The sequence below is a fragment of the Chroicocephalus ridibundus genome, chromosome Z (genome assembly GCF_963924245.1).
Source record: "Chroicocephalus ridibundus chromosome Z, bChrRid1.1, whole genome shotgun sequence".
In the NCBI taxonomy this organism is placed as follows: Eukaryota; Metazoa; Chordata; class Aves; order Charadriiformes; family Laridae; genus Chroicocephalus; species Chroicocephalus ridibundus.
The window spans coordinates 33,440,315-33,464,715 of NC_086316.1; the positions used below are offsets into that span (position 1 = coordinate 33,440,315).

Sequence of the window (24,401 nt, forward strand, 5' to 3'; positions counted from 1 at the left end):
CTCGCCAGGGCCTCGCGTCCCGAGGCTCTGCAGCACGCTGCCAGCCGCTGTCCCGAGGCAGCGTACCGAAGCCCTCCGTCCATCGATCCCTCCCTCAGCCCCGCGGCGCGGCGCCTCCCGGGCCCCCTCTCCCCCGCCGGCCTCCCATCGGTGTGAGTGCGGGGGCCTGCTTCCGGTTCGGGGGTCACACCTCTCGCGGAAGGGGGGGTGGGGGTTGGCTGGCCGCCAGCCAATAGCAGGGCTCGGCGGGCAGGTGGAGTGGCCGCTGGTTGGTAGACAGGAGGGAGAGGGGGAAGGGCCGGAGCGCGCGGCTGCCGCCTCAGAGAGGCGGCGGAGCGGGGCCCGGCGGAGGTCGGTGCCAGCGGGGGAGGATGCGGCTGCGCTCGGGTGCCTTCGCCTCCTCCTGCCTACTGGTGGAGGCCCTGGGGGTTGCGCTGTTCCTCCGCGGTTTTTTCCCGGTGGCCGTCAGGTCCCTGCCTCGCAGAGAGGCCCGCGGGGACCCTCCCGCCGAACCGTCCCCTCCAGGCCCAGGTAAGCCGAACAGCCTGTCCCTCCCCGCCTCGCCCCCTCGCCCGCCGCCCAGGACGGGCGGCTCCTGGTTACCACGGCAACCGACACCCGCTTCTCCCTCGTTCCCCTCCCCGCCCGCAGCCCACCCCCTTGCCCGGCCCGGCCTGTCTGGTCTCGGCTCTGCCCCGCTCTTCGGCCAGAGCCCGGCGGGTTGAGGGACGGGGTGGCGGAGCCCCGGCGGGGCTGAGGGTCTTGCGGCCCAGGTTGCGTCTAACGCCGGCGGTTTGCATTGGGTCTTTCGGGTTGTGAGGCTGCAGAGGCAGGACCAGCCGGTGCGAGCCCGGTGCTGTGAGGCCCCTCGGTGCTGCCGGACAGCTGTCTGTGGCGCCATCGTGTTTCCAGACCTGTTCCCGAAGTAGTTTAGAACTTAAGTAATTTTGCATGTGGTTATCGATCGCAGCCAGCAGTATCTGCTCACGGTTGCAAAAAGCCTTAAGCATCAGCTGTCACAATATTTGGAGGGTGTGCTTTTCTGTCATTTGATTACCGTGTCCCTATCTCTGAGGCAGCTGTTGTCCCCTTACTCCTTAATAGTAAGCTGGTTGCATTAAATAATACCATTTCAGTTACAATGCTTCATGTACTTGCTCTGTTAACTTATTGGTTGTGTTGTGCTTGAGAATCATTGTTTCCGTGATGCTTACTGTGGTGTGTGAGTGTCTTAATGCCACTTTAGTGACACTCGTAACACTTTGGTAGTGAGAAAAGCAGCTGTAGTAATACAGGTTTCCTTCCTATTCTGGTCAGATTGCAAAATGCATGATATTACTTTTTTCTGGAATCATGGTCTCTACAGGTCCTGCTGTATTCCTTAGCTGACATTGTGAAACCAAAGTTTCCAAGCATCTTTTTAAGGAGGAATTGGTAGAGAATGTGCTGATACGTAGGTGTTTTATATGTCCAGTCACGAATTGTATTAAAATAATGTGAAGAAGAATAACGTGTACTTGAAGGAGTGTTCTTTGCCAGTGTTTGGAGCTCGTGGGGTGAAACTGCAGGTTCACTGGACAGCTGAATTGAGTAGTATTTTGCTCATACAAAGCTCTGGCTCAGGAAATCTAATTCCTTGGTGGATCACCATTCCTTGGTGGAACAGGACTGTAACTGCCAAACTGGGTCTTTATCTACTTTTTATAAGTATATGACATTATGCATGTTGGAACAGGCTTGCTTAAATTGCAAGAAATAGTGGAGGGAAGAGAAGGTTGTGTAATTTAGAGTGTGGTGTTGCTGATATTGGTTTAAGCAGGAACATTGAAAGAATCTAATCTGGTAACAAACCTGAGTGGATGCTGCCAAATGGCAAGCTGCTTTTTAGCTGGAGATTACCAAGACTGTGAGAAGTGTTTGGTGGGCTGCTGTGTGTAAACGATTGCATTCACGTGTGATTATTAACAGGAGACTAACATGGAGGGAGACTGTTTGGATGGGAGGGAAGTGTCAGACAACTGTCTTTTGAAAAGACTGGTTTGATTTGAAGAGTATAAATGCGTACCACAGGGGCTCTACAAACAGTTTAAATTTAGGCATGTCACTAGTAAACCTAGGTATAGGTAGGCAGAAATGGAGCAACAGTGGAAGAGTCTTTCCTTTCTGTAGTTCTTGGGTTACAATTTGCTTGCAGAGTGATCTCTTGCTCTGGATGATATGCTCTAAAGGCAGGGGATTGCTAATGAAACCGTGATACAGAAGGCTTTCAGCCTACTTTAGATCTGTTCAGAAAATCGTATTTCTTCAGTGCTTCTGTATTGTGTGAATGTTTCACTTTGTGAACCCTGACTGCTATTCAATCCATGCTGTCTTGCTTGTGGGATTACTGATAAAATTCTGTAATTGTTTGTATAATAGTGAATACTTGCAGTACAGATTTTGGTAAGTTTTTGGTAGAACCTGTGGTCTTGTTCACTGCTTACAGAAGTTCAGCTTCATTTGAAGTAATTTTTTTCTAAATAAACACATCAGGGATAAATAAGCATGCTGTATGCCAAGAGTTGCCCGAGATATTGCTTTAGTTATCTTATAATTAAGTATTTTCAGGTGGGTGGTAATCGACTCCTAGTTTCTTCTCAATAGTTTGACCTCCTGATGAATAACACTGCAGGAGGGAGTTGTGAGTAGGGTGTATGTGTTTGTGATCTGAACATTTTTGGTGTCCAGCAAGTTTTGTTTGCCCAAACAAATGGATAGGAATAGATTATGAGAAAGATTTAACTAACAATACAGTACGTCCAGTTGTGCTTTCTTGTTTTTCATTGAGAGCAAAGTATGCCTGTGAAGCTGATAATTTAAATCCTGGAGAGACGTTATCATTTGAGATAACATAATGAGAGCAGCCCTGAGGAGAGGGACTTGGGGCTGTTGGTGGATGAGAAGCTCAACATGAGCTGGCAATGTGTACTCACAGACCAGAAAGCCAACTGTATCCTGGGCTGCTTCAAAAGTGTGGCCAGCAGGTCAAGGGAGGTGATTCTACCCCTCTACTCTGCTCTCATGAGACCCCACCTCGAGTACTGTGTCCAGCTCTGGAGCCCCCAGACAAAAGAAGGACATGGACCTGTTGGGGCAAGTCCAGACAGGGGCAGTGAAGATGATCCGAGGACTGGAGCACCTCTCCTGTGAAGACAGCTGAGAGAGTTGGGGTTGTACAGCCCGGAGAAAAGGAGGTGCCACGGAGACTTTATAGCAGCTTTCCAGTATCTGAAGGGGACCTACAAGAAAGCTGGAGAGGTGATTTTTACAAAGGCATGTAGTGATAGGACGAGGGGTAAGGAAGAAGCTAGATTTAGATTAGATATTAGGAAGAAATTCTTTACTGTGAAGGTTGTGAGACACTGGAACAGGTTGCTCAGGAAAGTTGTGGAGGCCCCATCCCTGGAAGTGTTCAAGGCCAGGCTGGATGGGGCTTTGAGCATCCTGGTCTAGTGGGAGGTGTCCCTGCCCATGGCAGGGGGATTGGAACTAGGTATTCTTTAAGGTCCCTTCCAACCTAAGCTGTTCTATGATTTTAATCAAGGCTGCTGGCAGTTAACATTTTGTTGTTGAGATTTCCTTCTTCCCCCTGCTGTGTCCCCCTCCCCAGTTTCATTATCTGGAAAAATCACTAGCAGTAACGAGTTTGTATGTGTCAATATATTGATGCTTATCTATGTACTCAAAAATACAGTTTCTGAGGTTGCTTTTTGAGCTTCTCTTGTTAGACACAACATTATCTGTGACCTTTCCAAGTCATCAGCCACTTATTCAGAAACATGTTTTACTCTAAAGGAGTGTAAAAACCCTAACTTCACATAATGCATGTAATGACAAGTTGATTTACCACAATATTGTTTGAGTAGAGGTCTGTGTGTAGGATCCATTCTGCTTCCATTTTATCCCTCTGTGTTTTTTCCTGGTAGAGATGCGGGAAACCTTCCTGTAGAGGTTGGGCCAAAAGCTGCCGCTGTAAAAGCTAAATGTCACTGTGTGGACCAAGCTCAATGCAAATGAAGAGTTGCTGCAGCCTGCCTTGAGTCCATACAAGAGCAAGGTGGGCTTGAAGGCCTGCTAGCTGGTGCACAGCAGCAGTTTGCTGTGCCAGCCCACACAGAATGTTCAGGGGATTCTGGAATTGGATTTTGGCCCTGCAGCTGCTATAACCCAACTATCCTGGCATAGAGATTTTTACCTTGAAGGGCACAAGTGTGCACAAATCTTTTCCCTTCAAATTTCAGTGAAACTACCTGTTTCCTTTTAATTTTCCTGTTCCCTTATGGTGGGATTCGATTGAAAAGCGTTGCTTGAGAATAGGTCTTAGCACAGGTGAATGGGCTGCATCTTTTTTCTAACAAAAGCTCTCTGTTGGATATACGTAGTTCAGCTTTACTAAATTAACCTGAGAGAGAAGTAGCAGAAGGTTCTTATTCATTTGAACATTCTCCATTTCATAGCTTTTCCTTATTTCTCCTAATTTCACATCGTGTATTCCATTCATGTTTTGTTTTCCTTCCTGCGTGCTGTATTGGATTTTTTTGTTCTTGTTTTGTCATTCCTGTGCTGGATGGCCTGAAAACTCAGCTTCCTCTGGTTACTTCTCATGTGTGCTATTGTTTGCAATTTTTTGCTACGGAATGTAAAGGTAATAAAGAGTTGGAAGCACTCATTTCTGTGGTGAAGTTATCCTTTAACTTCTGTCTAGTTATTGTTAAAATTTGTTGATGACTTTTATATACCCTTTTTTATTGCTTAGGAATGGTTTCTAACTGGACCAAAATTCCGCCACCACTTTTCAAAAAGGTTGTAATTGTGCTGATAGATGCTTTGAGAGATGACTTTGTGTTTGGATCCAAAGGTAAACAGTTTATGCCGTATACTACACAAGTTGTTGAAAAAGGGACATCCTACAGCTTCATTGCTGAAGCGAAGCCACCCACTGTGACTATGCCTCGAATTAAAGTAAGTGGTTTCTTTTTCCACTTAGGGTTGTTTCATTTGAGAAAATTTTGAAGGCTGTTTTGTTTCATGTGCTCAGAGTTGGCATAAAGGGCAGGTTTGTGTTATTGCGATATGTGGCTCAAAGTCTCTTTTTCTGTAGCAGTGCATGTGATAGAGTCCTGATTTGCCATGGCTCAGAGGTGCTTCCTGTAGGAAAGGTCAGGTCAGGGATCGAACAAAAGAGGCTGAGTAAGAGGAAGAGGTGTCAGCTTCTACTTAAGTCCCTTTGCCTTGCTTTGTTCCTTTATTTGGTAGCTCTGTGGTGGGAAGGTCTGTGAGAATCAGTTGAGGGCAGTTAAGGCCCTAGTACAGCCTTAAATGATTAGCATAATCTTTTCATTTGTAATCATGGGAAGGCCTCAAATTTTCAAGTTGCCTTCTATCCAACAAGATTTTTTGTTGGTATTTCTCTGTGTTCTTGTAACTTCTAATAGTAAATCCAGTTTAGTGTAAATTTGTTTTGTCATAGGGGTGTTTTTGCAGAGCTTAAAAAAAAATAAATTGTGCCAAGTTCCAGGTAACTAAACGATGAATTGTGCCTGTGTCTTCAAAATACTTGGTCATCCAGGCTTCTCAGTAATGGATCTGAGTGACATTTCTTATGTTGAAGAAGCTGAGGGAGTGAGCTATGGTAGGTCAGCTAGAAGGCCAGCGAGAGAGCAAGAGGGTTATAGTCTGCTAACTCTTGATGGGTGGACTTCATTGCATTTTCCAGAAGATTATTAATTACTGTTTTGAATGTGCTACCATTGTTACTACTGTTTTAAGTGAGTTTACTTAGGCCTTCTAAACTATCTTTTTGTTGATTTAATGAATTTTAACTGGCATATAAAATCGTTTTACTGTTCACTAATTAATAAAATACTATTTTTATCTTTCTGTAAAGCAGTTATTATCTCTGATATCAGCTAGCACTGTGTTGTGGCAGGTGATGTGATGCAGCATGGCAGCTCATGTGTTCTTTTAATTTATTATGTTTCTTTATTGAAACTATAATTTCTCTGCCCTCTGCTTCATTGCTTCCTCTTACACTAATACTGTCTTCTGAGTACTGTAAACTTTTTAGTTTTTATCAGTATGTCTCTTCTATTTTTTTTCTTTTATATAGGCTTTGATGACAGGTAGCATACCTGGTTTCATTGATGTTATTGTGAACCTCAATTCTCCAGCTCTGTTGGATGACAATCTGATATGGCAGGCAAAAACAGCTGGGAAGAGAATAATATTTTATGGTGATGATACTTGGGTTAAATTGTTTCCAAAGCATTTTGTGGAATATGATGGAACAACATCCTTTTTTGTTTCGGACTTTACAGAGGTGAGAGGCTTTGCATAATCCCAAGTTAAATAATGTGAGTACAAACGTGTAGTGGTTCTGAAACACAAACCTGTCAATTAAATAGAAATTGGATTTATGTATGTTTTCAGTATTGACAATGTGGAGCTAAGCATTTCAGTCCGTCATGCGTATGCTGTGGGAATTGTTTGGATGATATAGTAACAAACAGTGTGTTACTGTATAACTTTCCTAGAAGTATTGTTGTGGTAGGGAGTTAGACCACTTGCTTTGTTTAAAAATTCTCCTATCCATGTTTCCACTTTGCTATCATAATGATATTCGTATGTGCCATCTTTAAAAGGCCTATTAATATATAATCTTGGTCTCTTAGAGGCATACTTTCTTTAGTGTTGTAATACTTTTGTAGTTGCAATATGAGTAGTTGCAATATCATAGAATCATAGAATCATAGGGTTGGAAGGGACCTCTGGAGATCATCTAGTCCAACCCCCCTGCCAGAGCAGGGTCACCTAGAGCAGGTTACACAGGAACATGTCCAGGTGGGTTTTGAATGTCTCCAGAGACGGAGACTCCACCACCTCTCTGGGCAGCCTGTTCCAGTGCTCTGCCACCCTCAGGGTAAAGAAGTTCCTCCTCACGTTTAGGTGGAACTTCCTATGTTCAAGTTTGTGCCCATTGCCTCTTGTCCTGTCCCCGGGCACCACTGAAAAGAGCCTGGCCCCATCCTCCTGACACCCACCCTTTAAGTATTTATAAGCATTGATAAGGTCCCCCCTCATCCGTCTTTTTTCCAGACTGAAGAGACCCAAATCCCTCAGCCTTTCTTCATAAGAGAGGTGTTCCAGTCCCCTAATCATCTTTGTAGCCCTCTGCTGCACCCTTTCCAGCAGTTCCCTGTCCCTCTTGAACCGGGGAGCCCAGAACTGGACACAGTACTCCAGGTGCGGCCTCACCAGGGCAGAGTAGAGGGGGAGGATGACCTCCCTTGACCTGCTGGCCACGCTCTTCTTGATGCACCCCAGGATGCCATTGGCCTTCTTGGCCACAAGGGCACATTGCTGACTCATGGTCATCCTGTTGTCCACCAGGACTCCCAGGTCTCTTTCCACTGAGCTGCTCTCCAGCAGGTCAGCCCCCAATCTGTACTGGTGCATGGGGTTGTTCCTCCCCAGGTGCAGCACCCTACACTTGCCCTTGTTGAACTTCATAAGGTTCATATGAGTAGTGTTTCAGTATGTTATCAAAGAGGGAGCATAGAAAGTTAATAAATTGTGAAAATTCTTATTCTGGGCATACTTAAAGAGTAAATGGTTCAGCAATTTCAATTTATATTTTGAATTCTTATGATTTGCAAAACTTTAGGCCATTGACCTGCTACTACTGACTTAAGGATTTTATTATCGTGTTATAAGAAAGTTAGATAGGTCTAACCTGTGAATTGGAAGGCACTTTTAATTGGTTACTCTTAAGATGTCATGCAGAAGCTTCAACATGGAGTGGAAAAATCCAAACATGCTGCCGGGTCTGCAATTATGTGTCTCTCAAGCTCTTTATGCAGTCTTTATGCTTTTTGAATATAGTCCATTGAACAGAAAGCTTTTAATAGTTTTTTAGATAGTTATATCCAGAGTCAACAAAGCAGTGTTGCATGTGAAATTTTTAAGGGTTTTTAATATCAAGGGAGAAATATATGCAACTGAAAATATATTGTCAACCTAAGCAGGAGAACATGTGAGTTAGGCCCAAAATAGCACTTTTCAAATAATTTTTCTTACTTGCTGTGTTGTCAGTTCTTTTTCTCACAGCAGGAATAATCTTCTTGTGTTTGCACAGTAGCAAAAATTGAGTTGAAAGAGCAGGAGTGGTTTTTTTCTGCTGTGCTTCCAAGCACCAAAGAGAAGCTTTTCCCAGTACCTGCTTCTTGTGAAGTGATAAATCAGGAGTGTGAAGGATGAAAGTGACTGAAAATTTCTCGAAACAGTTTTTCAAAGTATCTGTGGAAGCATGGCAACCCATTTTCTCTGTTTGTATGTAATGTGATGCCTTGTAATCAGGAAAGACTGAAATAGAGTGAAGAATCTGTTTTGTAAGACAAAATTTTTTGACTGCCTGGCATTGAACTAATCAATCTGATTTTTTCCTTTTTCTTGTTAAAATTGTGAGAGACTGTAATTCTCATCAGCTTCTACAGAATTTTAATGGGTGATGCAATCTAATTTTTTGATGCTTTTACAAGAGGGAAATTATTTTTACCTTTTTATTGTTTTCTTTTAATTTCTGAGGTTGATGATAATGTTACCAGGCATTTGGATAGAGTGTTGAAGAGAGAAGACTGGGATCTCCTAATACTACATTACCTGGGACTGGACCATATTGGACATGTAACTGGGCCAAACAGCCCATTAGTGGGACCAAAACTTCGTGAAATGGATAACATTCTGAAGAAGATTCATATTTCTCTTCTTTCAAAGGTAACATAGCTCCTTCTTGGGTCGATGTCTGTTAGTTGTGGACTAACTTTAAAATGCTTGCTTGTTTGCGGGTGGTAACTTATTTTTTCCTAGACCAAAGTGAATATTCTTCTGTTCTTTTCCTTCTCTGGCCATTTCCCAGTTAGCAGTACAGTGCAACATTTTTAAGGATTTACTGGCTGACCTTAGTAATGTCTGCTAACAGTCTCTTCTGAACAGCTGCGGGAAATAATTCCCCCTTGATGTGTGGGAAGAGGAGAGGAATGCATGCCAAAATTCTCTTATCACTCATGAATTAAAATGATGGTTGGTGTGCTTCCTGGTAATGAGATTCAGCAGAAAGAATAATGGGCTTGTAGAGCTAGTGACTCTGATTTCTACAGTTGTGAAGGCATACCAAATTCTTAGATATTGAAAACATTAAAATGGATATGGTGGTTGTAAACAGCATTTTTCTTAATCTAAATGTAGCACATAAAGTACCAAATCTGAATCTGTTTTTAGATTTGGAAATATAGGATGTCACTTATCTAAATAGTCTGGATGTTGAACTACCATGTCCTAATTCCGAGTGGCCTAAAGCTTTTCTCTTGTTTGTTTTTGGCAATTGCAATTGAGAATAGCTGCTCATAAAATTTCAGTAGTATTTTTAGACAAATGGATACTATTGTATGAAAAGAGGTTAAATCATGCTTGTGGAAGTTAGAATCTCATGAACGTTGCAGTGGTTTTGCTGCAGTTTGTTAGTATGTTTTGCTTTTGCCAACTATATGCAAGCCTTTATCTGAGTTTTAGAATACAGAAATAATAAAAGCACTTTGCTTTTGGGTACAACAGGTACTGGTAATAACTAGAGATGGCACAAAGCTGCTTTGTTAGGGAATGACAATATTTATTATTTCTGCTGTCTTTGATTTGTTAGCTCAAAATTGTTGAATGGGGCTCATTTTATGCTTCTGTTTCTCTTTCCTCAGAAAAATAAACATAATTTAATATCAGTCATGTCAGATTTCTACTCCAAAAACACTTGAGAGGTTAGAGACTACTAGAAATAGGATTATCTTTTTATATTATACTAATATTTACAATATTAGTAATTTAACATTTATATTATATTAACTCAATGAAACTAAAGAAATGGAGGAGGGGAATACTTCTTTGTTCATGCTACTGGTCCTGGGCTCCTGATTTTCTTCCCACAGTATGATGACCTTTATTTAATCTTTCAGTAAGTTTCTTGTGACACTGTAAATGAGGTTTGGGGTTTTTTTTACAGCTTTTTTGTGTGTTATTTTTTTTAACATACTGATAAATATTTTAGATATGTATGTGTGCTTCAAATGTTAAAAATGAATATTATTGCATAACACTTAGTTGCAGACATCTCTTGTAATCTGCCCCAGGTGTTGTGAGCCAATTAAAAAATGGAATTTATTTTGAGAAATATTCATGTATGAACATGGTAAAGGTAGTGAAGCATTATATATATGCATCTTGTTTGTGCAGTAACTTATATTTATTTCTGTGACTTGCAGGAAGAAGCTTCTCTGCCCAATTTGCTAGTTGTTTGTGGGGATCATGGGATGTCTGAAACAGGTAGTCATGGTGGTTCTTCAGAAGGAGAAGTGCACACACCACTGCTGTTTATCAGCTCCGCTTTTGAAAAAAGAAGTGGTAAGGATCAAAGAAGCTTGACCTTTTCTAGAACACGTTGCCATCTCTAGTTTATATTAGCTCTAGAATTCTTCCTGAAAAGTGCTTTGGTTTGTTCTACAGATATGTGGCAAGGCCCATTCTGTGTGACCTGAAACTCTGGCAGAGTTTGCTGCCCAGAGAGGTGGTGGAGTCTCCGTCTCTGGAGACATTCAAAATCCACCTGGATGTGTTCCTGTGCAACCTGCTCTGGCAGGTGGGTTGGACTAGATGATCTCCAGAGGTCCCTTCCAACCCTTACCATTCTGTGATTCTGTAATTTCTAGAGTCTTGTTTAAGTAAACTCCTTGACTGAGTGAATTGGTGAAATGTAGTTATACCAGGAGTGAATATTTTCTTCAAAATAATACTTCCCTCCACCTTTCATTCTGCTTCTTGCTCATTTCCATCTGATTTCCTGGCTTTTAAAGCCTGTTTGCAGAACCCTGCCTTCTTTATCTTAGTGGAGGTTTCTGCAGCACAGTGGAAGTACATTTATCTGGCTGTTATTCATAAAGCTGTTATCCAGGTGCAACAGAAAGCATTGCTTGAGGAGTCATTGAACTCTTTTCAGATATAAAAACAAAACAAAGTCAAGAGCTGACCAAAGCTCTCAAGTAAGTTCTTGCTTTGTAAATTTCACCTGTATATGTTGACAACCAGGCCACATGAACGTAGAAGTGTAGATTCTGTAAATGCCATCTCTTGTTCATTGAGATTACTTTCTGTTAGGTTTTAACCGAATGAGCAATTTTTACAGTATAGTGGAGTATATCTATTTACCTTTATTTTGGGATTGAGTTTGTGGTTTTTAATGATGCCCATGTAAATATCCAGTAGCTTGTTTCTCATTGGTACCATTATCAGAATTCTAGTAACTGCTCCTTATGATCCATCCTACTGTAAACAAAATGTACTGTGGTTAATTTGGTAGACCTCAAAATAGTAATCCTGTGGGCTTTTGCATTTAGTATGCTGTCAGAATATTACTTGTGTAGCCTTCTACAGATATATGTCACCCATGATTGCTAGATGCATTGTAAGTTTTTTTGGTTTTTCTTTAACCTGCCTTTAAAGATGAAATCTGAAAACTGCTGACATACAGGCACTCATGCAAAAGAGGCTTTAGGAATTATAGGTGGCATTCTGTACAAGTATGGGATTAATCAGAGCTGGATGAAAAATGAGAGAAGTTCTAATGCTCTTAAAGGGAGCCTTGAGAATAATAAAGACTATATAGAATTCTTTTGATACTGTACTTAGGTCAAAACACTCAATGCCTAGAGTTATAAAGAGAACGAAGTAAAAGCATAGTAGAAAAACACTGTTATGTAACTAGTAAAGCACACAAAGAAGCAATTGGCAAGACAATCTTAAACAAAAGGTTACTTACATTAGTGAAATCATTCATGCCTGTAGGTGTCTGTAGGACTGAAGGCTAATCCTGCTAACTGCAGTAAGGTAATGGGAACCTGCACAGAACCCTTTAAAAATCACTAGATTTGCCTGCATGGAGCCATGGATTTGAGCCTTAACATTCTTTACCTGAGCTCTAATTCTGTTTGCCTAGCAACCTGATATTAATTAAATCTTGAGCTGTTGTCATTATGTCGAGAAGCTTCTAGAGTTCTGTCAGCATTATTTTAGATTCTCATTCTACATGCATACATTAAATTAGTCTGTTGTAGTCTTTTTATACTTTCTAATGAAAAAGTTATCGAACCCTCTTAAGATGTAGGCTGCAACTTGATATTAAGGTTATCTCCTGGACCATCTCTTTTCTTACTTGTACTTGTATAACATTCATGTTGTGTTTACAGTAGTTGCTAGTGTTGAAGAGTGATATTTGCTGAGAATTTAATAAATGTTGGTCTTGCAACAGTAGAGGACAGCAGCTGAAAAAGATCACTCAGCTCTCTGTATATCACTTGAAATAGCTGATCTAACACTAAAAAAAAATTTTGAAACTAACAAGATCCCAGATGTCTCTGGAGAAATACAATGGGCCTGTTACTTAAATCCTCTCTTTTTTTTTTTTCCCCTTTTTTTGTTGATCCTAGGTCCTGTAACCCAACCTGAACTCGTGCAACAAACTGATTTAGCTAGCACACTGGCAGTAGGTCTTGGTCTACCAATTTCAAGAAACAGTGTTGGGAACCTTATATTGCCAGTTGTGGGAGGCAAGACAATGAGAGAACAACTACGTTTTGTGCACTTGAATGGGTTCCAGCTTAGCACACTGCTGCAAGAGAATACACCTGCGTATGAAAAAGGTAGATCACCTGAAAAAAAAAAGTTACATATACAAAAGGAGAGCGTTTATAACAGGGTCTGGGCTTTTAGGTTCAAGGATATAGCATGGCACTGCAAATTAGCCATTCAGTTGAGAGCAATGGTCAGAGGAATAACACTGAGTTCAGTCTTTACTGTAACCTACTCTGGCACACTGCCTCTGAGTAAAGTTTTTTTAATACCCTGTACTACTTCTAGTAGGCAAAAGAGCAGAAATAATGTTTAAAGTAAAACTGCCTGTGTAGTTAAATCTCAGTGGTTTCGTATCTGCCATTTGTGAGGTGTCGTACATAGGGCACTGGTTCTGAGCTATTTGGAGGAATAGCACAATGGAGTGCATTTATTGTTTAAATAAAAAGATACTTCAAGTAAAGCTGGGAAATAATTTATGGTAAGTTATCTTTTTATTTCCTTCCTATGTATGCATTTGCTTGGAATGAGAACCTAGAGAACTGCAAAGTTGGTTACTAAAAATACGGGTGTGTGTGTATTTGGAGGAAAGAATAAAAAACAAGTTGAAAACATAAACCAAACCTAGCAATATATAGTATTTTGCTAGGAAGCATGATACAAACTGCAATATAAGCAAGCAAGTTAATATGATAACTATGTGAAAAAAAATTGAGTCAGAGGATGAAGGAGAATATTTTACCATGGATGTTAGAAGTTATTGTTGTCTTAAAGTGACTGTGAAGCTAGAAGTCCTTATCTCTTGATTTATAATCTGTTGAATCATTAAAATAACTGGATGAGAATGCAGAGCTGTGTTAAAGCTATGAATAATTAAAGTGGATAACAACGTAAAGTTTAGCAAGGTGATCATTGTATGTCAAGAATTAATTATCTTTCAACATCACGGCTTCTAATCATAATTAAATCCCATTCAGAGTCTAACAAAACAAATGCCGTTTATGGTAGCAACATGCCAATAGCAGGACCCATGCTCCATCTATTCTGATATTTTTTTTTCTGCACAGATTTCCTCACTTAACCCATTTGTGTCAAGTGAGGAAACTTGCTGTGTTGGTGGAGTTCAGGATATGGCTGTGTTACTGAAAATTCCAACACAAAGCTCCATCTGACAGTATTTCTGCAAGTACTGGTGAAACAGACTGAAGTTTCTATCAGCTTCTGGTTTATATCTTCACTTTCATTTTATTTTTGTCCAGGAACAGCTTAATTTCAGCTGTAGCTTTCATCTGAGAAATTAAATCAAAATTGCTGAGGATGGAAATGTGAGAAATTTTGATGCTACTTGTGAATGCAAACTGCTATTAGAGGTTCTACCCTACTGGAAAGGGACTGAGGGCAAAACATCCATGATGAGCTTCTCTCCTTTCTGTAATGGTAAATTTCAGTAACATGGAACTAGATCCAAGTCATGGTAGCTCTTTTTGTAGAGTCTTAAGGTGAATTCTCCCTGTTGCTGTAAACTTCTTACAGGGTCTTGTTTTTCTTAGAGCACCCTAGATGTGCAAGGCTGTGCTTAACACTTTGGTTAGGATGATTAAGATTGGCAGGAAAAAGAGATGTGCGGTTTGTTTAGTGTTGTTTGATTGATGTGGGTACTTCAGGCCCTAGAAAGACTAAAATGTCACTAACTCAGTGCTTAATGCTGCATGTAGTTTGAAAGCATGCATGAATGGCCCTTTATTTTGTGTGGCTTCTAAGTGAAGATAAATACCATCCCACCTATCTCACTACAGGTACCTATACGTATAGGCATATCTGTCGTGATTCCTGTAGGAAAGGGATTATCTTGCAAAGAAGTCATCATATTCAGTAATCAGATTCAGCTTCAGGAAGGATGCTCATTTTCAAAAAGGGTGAAGAGGAGAACCCTGGGAGATACTGACCAGTCAGCCTCACCTCCGTGCTGAGTAAGGTCATGGAACAGATCCTCCTGGAAGAGAAGGCAAAACACATGGAAGATGGGGAGGTGATTTGAGACAGCCAACATTGCTTCACCAAGGGCAAATTGTGCCTGACTAATCTAGTGGTCTTACACGATGGAGTAACTGCATCGGTGGACAAGAGAAAAACTACGGTTGTCATCTACCTAGACTTCTCTAAGGCCTGTGATACAGCCTCCCACAACATTCTTGCTGCTGTATTAGAGAGATATGTCTTTGATGAATGCACACTTGGATGAATAAGAACTTGGCTGGATGGCCACATCCGAAGAGTTATAATCAATGGCTCTATGTCCAAGTGGAAACCAGTAACGAGTGGTGATCTAGTGAAAGTTGTCCCTGCTGATGCTGGCAGGGGTGAACTAGATGATCTTTAAAGGTACCTTCCCTTCCAGCCCGAACCTTTCTATAGTTCTGTGACTGTAAGTTGGGAAGGTGAAGAGGGAGAGTTGCGCTTTATGTGAGAGAGCAGTGGCAGTGCATGGAGCTCTGCTTGGGTGTGGATGATGAAACAGTTGAGAACTTCTGGGTCAGGATTAGTGGACAGACCAACATGGGTGTCTGCTACAGACAGTCTGATTGGGAAGAATTAGTAGGTCTTCAGAAAACTTGAGGAAGCCCCAAGTTCACCATCTGTGGTGCTCATGGTGCTTCAGCCATCCTGTTGCAGCTCAGGCTAGATAACTGGACAGTGAGGTGGACTGAAAAGTGGCACAGCTGCTGGGCTCACATGGTTGTGATTGGCAACACAAAGTCCATGTAGAGGCTAGTCACTAGTGATCAATGCCAGGGCTTGACACAGACTGATATTGTTTAACTTCTTTATTAGTGACCTGGGTGATGAGAGCGCCCCCTCAGCAAGTCTGCATACAGTACAGAACTGGGAGGAGTGGTTGATACAGGAAGTGGGTGTGCTGCCACTCAGAGGCATCTTGACAGACTAGAGAAATAGCTGACAGGAACCTCTTAAGAGTCAGCAAAGGGAAAAGCCAAATCCTATACCTGGGAGGAAATAATTCCATGCACCAGTGCAGATCAGGTACTGACTGGCTGGAAGGCAGCTTGTTGGAGAAGAGCAAGGGGTCCTTGGGGACACCAAGTTGAACATCAGCCAGCAATACACCCTTGTGGAAGGAGGGCCAATAACATCCAAGCCTGCATTAGGAGGTCATTCATCAGCGGGTCAATCCTTCCTCTTTCCTTAGCTGTTGGAGACCACATCTGTGGTCCTGTGCCAATTATGGTCTCCCCAGTACAAGAAAGGCACGGATGTAATGTAATGAGTGCAGGGAACGGCTATCAAGTTGATGAATGGATTGGAACATCTGTCATACAAGGAGAAGCTGAGGGTGCTAGGACTGTTCAGCTTGGATAGAAGACTCAGCAGCGATGTTATCAATGTAGGAAATACATGATGGGAGGGAATAAAGAAGATTGCACTAAGGTCTGCTTGGTGATGTCCAGTGAATAGATAGAAGGTAGGGGGCAAAAATTGATATACAGGAAATTTTGTTTCACACTGGAATGAGTTGCCCAGAATGGTTGTGGGGACATTCAGGACCTGACTGGACACAGTTCTTGAGCAATCTGCTCTAGCTCATCCTGCTCTGAAGCTTTGGTTTTTATTTGTGGACTATCTGGATACTCATCAGAGTTGTGCTCACAAGTCTGGGACCATATGTTTTCTGAATTCCACAGACGAGGTGTGTTGCCAGGTTTTTTGAGGGAAAGAAACCCCAGAAGATAACCCAATTAGACATCTCCCTCATGTTTGCTGCTGCACATTCAAGCTTTCCAATGCAGATTCTCGGACAGTAGCAACGGGTGGATCATGACATTTCAGTTGAATGCTAAGAGAAATGCCTATGACTGGACCTTCAGTTTAAAGTGAAGATACTTGCAGGAATAGTCTAAGCTTAGCTGCTTTTAAAAAAATAATTATTATTTTCAGCTCTTCAGCTCAAAAAGACTAGGTTCTTCTGAAGGGCAAAACATGGAATTCCTGCAGAAAGTATTGTAATTTACAGCACAGAGATAGGGCCTTTGTTCCTTTCTGCAGGATCTTTGTATCATTCACTTGATATATATCAAAGATGTAAATGTGGGGTTTGACGGTCATCTTTGGTAATGTGGACAGACTAGGTTTGGTGGGCGGTTGCATGGAAAGAGGTAGATGAGAACGAAATAAAAATGCTGAAAGGAATGAAGAGGGACACTAGGCAAAAAGCATGAAGAGGGAGCAGAACACAAGCAGAAGATGTGGAGAGAATTTATTGAGTTTTCAAAATATAACTTGAACTCATTTCAATGTTCTGTTTAATGAAATAGCGTCATATCAAATCTCGGTTTGATTAAAGCTTATTTTAGATGATTCTTTTTAGATTTCTGGATTTCCTCAAAAGTATGAATATTTAACTCTTATTTCAAATATACTGGAAGAGGAAATTTCCAGGGAATTCACTGTTCAAAAAACTATGGTAGGGAAATGAAAGTCTCCATGTGCACTGGCAGCTATCTCAATATACACATATTTGCTGATGGCTGAATTGTACTTTCTAACAGATACCTGCAAGCCTCCTACATAGCAGGATCAGCGTGCTTTGGAGTCTGTTAGAAGTCCTGTGACACCAGACTGGACATTCTGGGTTAAACATTGCTTTCTAAAATTCGCACTTTGAATTCAGCCTGTAGTAGATCACAAAGTGTCTTATAGTGATAAGAGACTTAGAAATAGTGAGCATAATTCTTATATAACTGTACAAGAATTGTGAACAGAAGTACTTCATTCGTCTTCATTCACTTGAAATAAAATTAAAAATGTTTCTGGATTTAATAATGTACTCGTGCTGAAAAGGCTTAACAAAGAACATGGTGGGTTTTTTCCAAGTCTGATATACTATTGATCTACCAGGAGTAAAAATGATGTGTAACTTAAGTCTTTGTGACACCAAACTTACTTCAGTCATTGCTTTAACCTTTGTCTGAAAGTGTACAGCAAATGTTTTCCCCTACTGTTAGCTAAGAAGGTAAGGATTGCAAGATGGGAAGATAATGATAGGCTTGTTACATAAAAATTTCCAAATCACCTTTTTGCCCTTAAATTTCCGTTAACTTTCAAGTGAAATTGCAGGGAAATTGCAAGGATTATTGATGTGAAGTGAAATTAAATATTTATTTCTTGCAAAAAACGGATATATGTGAATGTTCACACACAGCATAATTTCCAGTGAGATACAAGTTTCTGAAAGTTACTCCCTTGCTTTCCTTGTGTTGTTGATTGAATTTATGTTGTGGTTGCATACTATACTCAATGACCAACATTTTAAATGTTACATGGCATGTAGGAGTATGGGGTTATGCACCTATGAAATAAAGAGGGAAAACATGTCTTAAGTGCTTTCAGGAACAACACTGTTTTCTACATTTACAATAAAACACAGAAGGTGACCTAATTTTTCTATTTTAGGTAAATACTCTTGAAATTAAACTTATATGAAGTGAATGGAATGCTCTTCAGGTGCATGTAGGACCCACTATAATGATTTTGGCAGAAATTATTTTAATTTTTTTTTATTTTCATGCTTGTAGTGAGTGTTTACTTTTTTTTTTTTCCATGTGTAAGCAAACTGATGCTCTTCTGTTTTTGCCTGTGGAATATGGTTATTGTCACTGTTGAGTGTATCTTTTTGGGAGGTAAAAAGGCTATCAAGTTTGTGCTGCAGCTTTTGGTGTAAATGTTTAGTAATGGTAAAGTTGATGATGAAAATCAATGGTAGTTGATGAGAGAATAAAATAGTAGAGTAGTTTCTTGTGTCCTTTAAATCGACTTGAATCATGTTCTCTCTATACTTGCACTTTGGCGTGTATGAACCAGAACAGTTGGTGTAAAATAAGAATTCTGTGGAATAACCAGTAAGGGGAAATTCATCTAGGAGAAAAGCTACTGCTGCCGTACTTGCAGAGGACTTCTAAAATGTAGGATTTGGCTATTTGCTTCTTTCCTGTGTCTTTTGTTGTCCTCACTCAAGCTTTTAAAAGAAATTTAGAGAGAATAGACTAATTCAGATATGTTTTTACAGTATGAGAGAGAAAGAAAAGAAAATGTAATGTCTCTGTACCTATATTAAAAAGATACATTTGCATTAAAACCTGAAACTGACAGAATTCAATAGTTGATTTAAAATCACTTCCTTCAGGGACAGACGTTATTGCTAGTCTTGTCCTCATCCCCAGTTCTGAAAGCAGACCACAGTCGTCATATATGTTGTCAGTGTTCACCTGCAGTCCTGTTTGCACGTGTATTTATCAGAAGACTTAATCAAAACTACATTTCTACAAGAAAATATTACCTACATCTAGAGAACAGATATGTGTCCTGGAGGTTGGTTTTGTTTTTTGAATTTTTATTAATTTATTATTAGTTTGGTTTTGGGTTTTGTTTGTTTTTCTTCAGGTCAGAATTTCTTTAGATGTAGATAGGCCATCATGAAATCACTTCCTGCCACAAGAGTCTTACTTCCGTAACTTGATCTCAGTATCAAGTTTTCTCTTTTTTAATCGAGTTAGACTGCGGGCCATCTTTACACTAAAGCAGAGTTGCTAAGTTTTGCTGCTGAGGATTGCTTTGCACCAACTTCATAGTCCAAATACTTGAAGACAAACTGTGCACTTCAGCTGCTACCTTTTCTATTACTGCTTCAAAATCCCCTTGTGGATTCGTGTTACCAACTGACTCTCACTATCTTTGCAGCAAAATTGAGGTCCCTAATATGGTGTGTATGTGTCCTTTGATGTTTCCTCCAGAGATCAGCTATTTGATCATTTTGCACTTGGCTTATACAATGTGGCCTGGATAATGAGTGGCTCCAATGGGAAACATGACTTTTTTTTCAGTATTTAAAGCATTTGAATAAGTTTGTCCTGGAAACCTTTTGTAAGAGTAAACGGATGTTTTAATACATTTGGCGCTTTTAGAGGTCTTGACATTTTATCAGGTTAGGGATTAATTGCTTTTATTCTGAGTAACTGGGTCATTATGATATTGCTGCAGGAAGATAATGTAACTTTCTAGGTGTAAAAAAAGTTTCAACCCTCATAGCAATTTATTTTTATACAAGGAAATATAAAAATACAACCACCTCTCTAATCTTCCTTTGTTCACGGATCCTCTTACTTCTTTTTTTTTTTTTCTTTTTTTTTCCCCCCCTTAGATCCTGGATATGAACACTTTAAGATAGCAGAAAAGTCCCATGGTAACTGGATAAAATTGTATTTAGAGGGGAATAACTCAGAAATACTCTTAAATCTTGGCAAAAAGGTCCTGAAACAGTATTTGGAGGCATTGAAGACTCTGAGTTCTTCACTAAGCAAACAAGTGGCACAATATGACATGTATTCGATGATGGTGGGGACTGTGATCATTATGGAGGTATGAAAATAACGTCTTTCTGTGAAAAAGCTAAGTGCACAGATATAGAAGTTTCTAGGTTTTGACTACTTAGTGTATACTCTTACTGGTCTTTAGAATTACTGAGTATGAACTCTATGCTTGGATGAGGTTAGAATTCATTCTAAAGTATAACTTGGCCTTTAAAATGATTTAAGAGAGCTTTTTGATATGAGATACTTATGTTTTGGTGTAACTAGTTACGGTAAATATGCAGATGCGATACAACTTAAATTACTCCCATATTAGTTAGACTTCTACTTTTAAAATAGCCTTACTGCATTAAAAAAAAAAAAAACAAAAAAAACCCCCAAAAAGTCTGGCAAGTAAGTTCCTACCTGTTCCTCTTTATCTAACAGTGAGAGTAGCTGCTCAGAATAGGCAGTACCTTATTTGTACAATTTTCACAATTCCAGGAATTGCTCTTTGTAGTAATAGGTGAGTCCTGAAATAAATGCTTGCTTGTAAGGTGCTGGGTTTCCACTTTATATCTTATGCAGGAATAAAGATAAGATATCCCATGTCTGGAATTTTAAGTGGTTCTCTGCAATTGGTATTTTGGCCAAATCTCAGATGCTGGAAATATCCTCTGTGGTAATGCTTTGAGAACCATGCTGAAAGGATACCATGCGCGCATACTGAACCGAAGCTTGCACTGACCTTTTAGATGACATGAGTGTCAACTTTTATAAGAATAAGCGTTTTCTCTAGGATGGAAATACCTACTACAGGCTTAATTCAGTCCTTGCATGTGTGCGGCACTGTACGAGACTGTGTAATTGCTGTAGCACTGGCCCTGTTCAGTGCCTGGAACAGTACATGAGCAGCTATTTAGTATTTGAGTCTCCTTTGCCCTGGAAGGGCTCTGTGCCTTGTCTCATATGCACTGTTCTCTGTGTACAGAGTATATCTGAAATGGCTTTCTGGTAGACTGCCTAGCGGGGTTTACCACTCCAGCCGCTTCACAGGAATTAGTTCTACAGTGCCCTTGGGAGATGAGATGGTAGGTTCTGTTCCCACGCTACAGATGGCAAATCTGGAGGTGAACAAAGCATAGCACAGAGCTGAAATGCTTGTATTTCTTTTTTATTCATTTGTTTTGGAAACCTATGTATTCAAGCTCTTGGCAGTTACTTCAGACCTGAAGCATTGGATTTCTTTTTTTTCCTGGAATGCAGTTGTAGGCGCTTAGTGGCTCTGCAAACAGATCTTGGGTATTTTACTCAATGGGCCTGAATCAAAAGAAACATGCAGCTACTAATGATGAAAATTTTGGTTGAGAAGAGCTTGCTCAGCATCACTGTAAGACTTGGTGCAAAGCTGCTGGAGTTTTTTCTTTTGTCCAGTGCAGTACTCAAGAAACTGCCTTGCTTTTGAAAATCATTTTGTCTTGATATGTATTTTCCACTGTCACTGAAAAAATAAAGGTAGGGAATCTCACAGGTGACTTCAAACTATGCCATGCTATAAACGCCATTTATCCTTTATTTCAGATGAGGATAACATCTCCAAGACATGAATTGATAACAGGGCATTTGCTCAAAAGAACTAAACTTAGATTTGTAGATAACTGCAATTTGAGCATTTTCCTATCATGAGTGCTGTCTTTGTTTTAATTGTAAGTGCTGTGTTAAAAGGTAGGACCTAAGCCAGTTTGATACTGTGAAACCTCATATTTTCATAACCAAATGAACTGTGTGAAGTAGAATATGAAGAAGAAGGAAGACTACTGCCAAGCATTGGATTTTTTTTTTATCTTCTTTAGTGTACCTTACTGTGTTGTGAGAAAAATTTTAGGTAGAAGTCCTCACAAGTGACAGTGAAAGATTACAGGTTGGCAATGGTGTGATATAGTTGTTTTTATCATAATTTGTTTTAATGTTGCCCTAGCACAAGCTGATTGAGTACAGTCTAGTCCTAGCTCCATCTGTGCCCCTTGTAAAGCATTTTAGCATGTGCCTGAGTTTTCCCTTTACTTGTAAGGGTACGTACATGAGTAGCAGAAATTATTCTCCACTGCTGCAATTACCTGAGAGGAAACTTGGAATTCTGCCTGATTTGTGTGCATGTTAGATCTAAGCGAAAGTAAAACCAATAAATCAAATTAAGATGAGAAGAGGTACAAAAAACAAATACTGGGAAAATTCAGAAGCTTGGAACACAGCATACGCTTATGTGATAGTGTAACTTTACTTGGTCTGGAAAGCTATTGACCTCAGCAGGATCTTTGTGTATTTGTATCTTGCACATTGTAAGTGAGATAAATGGCCTTTGGCAAAGTGTCTATGTAACTTTAGGCAGTTACAGGTGACAACGGTTCAAATTTGTTTGCTTCAAACTATTTTGATACTGGGAGTTAAAGCTCTTACTTTGCAGGGAATGAAGATCATGCATGTGATCAGTAACATGTGTGTCCAAAGCCTTAATAAATGAAATCATTGATTCTCCCATTTATGTGGTAGTATCTTACTAAAGACAAAACATCCAGCATAATTCTTCACAGTGTTTTTTTGATGAAGTATGTAAACTATCAGAGTGACATGGATGAAAACAGTATGATTTTTTGTGTGAATTCTCACTGTATGTTTTATCTAACTCCCATTCTTTTAAGTATTAATTCCCTATTTTTTTCTAGGTTCTGCTGCTGCTTTTGCTCAGTGTTCCAAAGGCCCTGAGCAGCCGGGCAGAATTTGAAGTTCCCCTCTCCCCTCCACTATTCTCTCTGCTGTTTTACTTGATGTGCCTGATGCTGTGTGCAGTTCACGTCATTGTATGCACATCAGCACAAAGTTTATGCTATTTCTGCAGTATGTCCTGGTTAACAGCAGTTGGAGTGATGATGCTGATTTCCGCACTCATGTGTGGTATTTTATCTGCTGTTACAAAGATCTTTGAGAACTCCAGAGTTCCACTGAAGGTGAGAGCATGCATTAATTATGGTTCAAAATGTTTTGCTCTTTATCGCATACTTTCAGATAAAGTGTTATGAAGGTTTTCTCTGTGTGTACTTAAAGAAATTGTTATTTGTAGTGTAATTTGAATAATTTAAAACTGTAGTTGAAATGTAGTGGCATGATACCGATTGCTATAATGAAGATTATAGAAGTGCCTATTTTCACATTACTTTAAGAAATGTTTTAATTAGTGTAAATTATTTAGCAGTTGATTTTATGAGATCAGAAACAGTGACGCTGTCTACAAATTTTATGCTGTTACACAGTGATGTTTCACAATTGCTTTCAACCCAAACCATTCGATGATTCTATGTATGATATTTTGCAACAACATGCACCGGTGATGATCCGGTATTTCCCAAATACCACAGACATTAATGCTCTAAGACTAATGAGACAATACTTTGCCAGTACCCTTTCTTATATTGGTATTCTTAATGCTCTTTTAAAAAATAGTTTTGAAACTGTAACAGAGGGAGCAAAATTAATCTGTCTGTTCTACTTTTTAAGTTAAACTTTTTATGTTTTTTAAGTTTAAGAAATCGAGCTTGTTACAATCTCTGGCATGCTCAGAGATATTCTCAGATGTGTGTCAGTAGTTAGCTTCTGTAAGGTACTTAATGAGTTTTATTGTTGTATTCAGGTAATTTCAAGGAAATAGAATTTGCAATGTCTTACTCTGTTTTCACTGTGGAACTTAATATGCCAAGAACTGTCAGTCACACCATAAAATCAGCTTCTAGCTGGTTTCTCTGGTGCTTGTTAGTCATATATTTCAAAGGTCTCAAATTCAGTAACTTTAATGCTCATAGCACTCTACTCGATGATGCAACTCGATGATGCAACCTCTGCGCAATACAGTCCTTTGTCAGTCTGCGTTTCTTTGAGTCACGTTTGGAGTTTTAGGACCTCATTTTCTAGTGTGTGACAACATCTGGCAAGTACATTGCTTTCATGATATGATTACATAGTCCTTCAAGCTAAAGAGCAAACTTCCTGACTTAGAGAAACTGCTATATTTCATGTAATTCAGAGAATTCACTACTCGTGAGTGGAGGTTAATATAGCACTCTCTGCAGCTATAGGTTGTAATTCCCGAGCTTAATTATAAATCTAAATTCTTAAAAGTAAGACTGCTGATTTTTATTATTCAAACTATACAAGTTTATAAATTTTTTTTCTGTAATTTCTGAATTTGTATTATTCCTTCTTGGAAATCCTACTTTTCTGAGAAGAGTCTTGGACTCCTGAAGAAGCATTCTGTCCTGAAGACAGCTTTTTTTTTTTTTCCCC

General features: G+C 39.9%; 1 protein-coding gene across 3 annotated transcripts in view; it reads left to right on the top strand.

Annotated features, from left to right (window-relative positions):
* Positions 1-294: 294 nt before the first annotated feature.
* The window catches only part of PIGG (phosphatidylinositol glycan anchor biosynthesis class G (EMM blood group)), a 92,440-nt gene continuing 68,333 nt past the window's right edge, over positions 295-24,401 (top strand). For 2 of the 3 annotated variants that reach the window (XM_063319930.1, XM_063319931.1), the window contains exons 1-8: positions 295-531; positions 4,796-5,001; positions 6,149-6,358; positions 8,623-8,811; positions 10,347-10,485; positions 12,564-12,776; positions 19,919-20,136; positions 22,790-23,071. In XM_063319930.1, coding sequence (XP_063176000.1) covers positions 372-531; positions 4,796-5,001; positions 6,149-6,358; positions 8,623-8,811; positions 10,347-10,485; positions 12,564-12,776; positions 19,919-20,136; positions 22,790-23,071 — 1,617 coding nt within the window. In that variant the 5' untranslated portion in view covers positions 295-371. The remainder of the gene's footprint in view (positions 532-4,795; positions 5,002-6,148; positions 6,359-8,622; positions 8,812-10,346; positions 10,486-12,563; positions 12,777-19,918; positions 20,137-22,789; positions 23,072-24,401) is intronic. The other variant, XM_063319932.1, reaches the window with a different exon arrangement.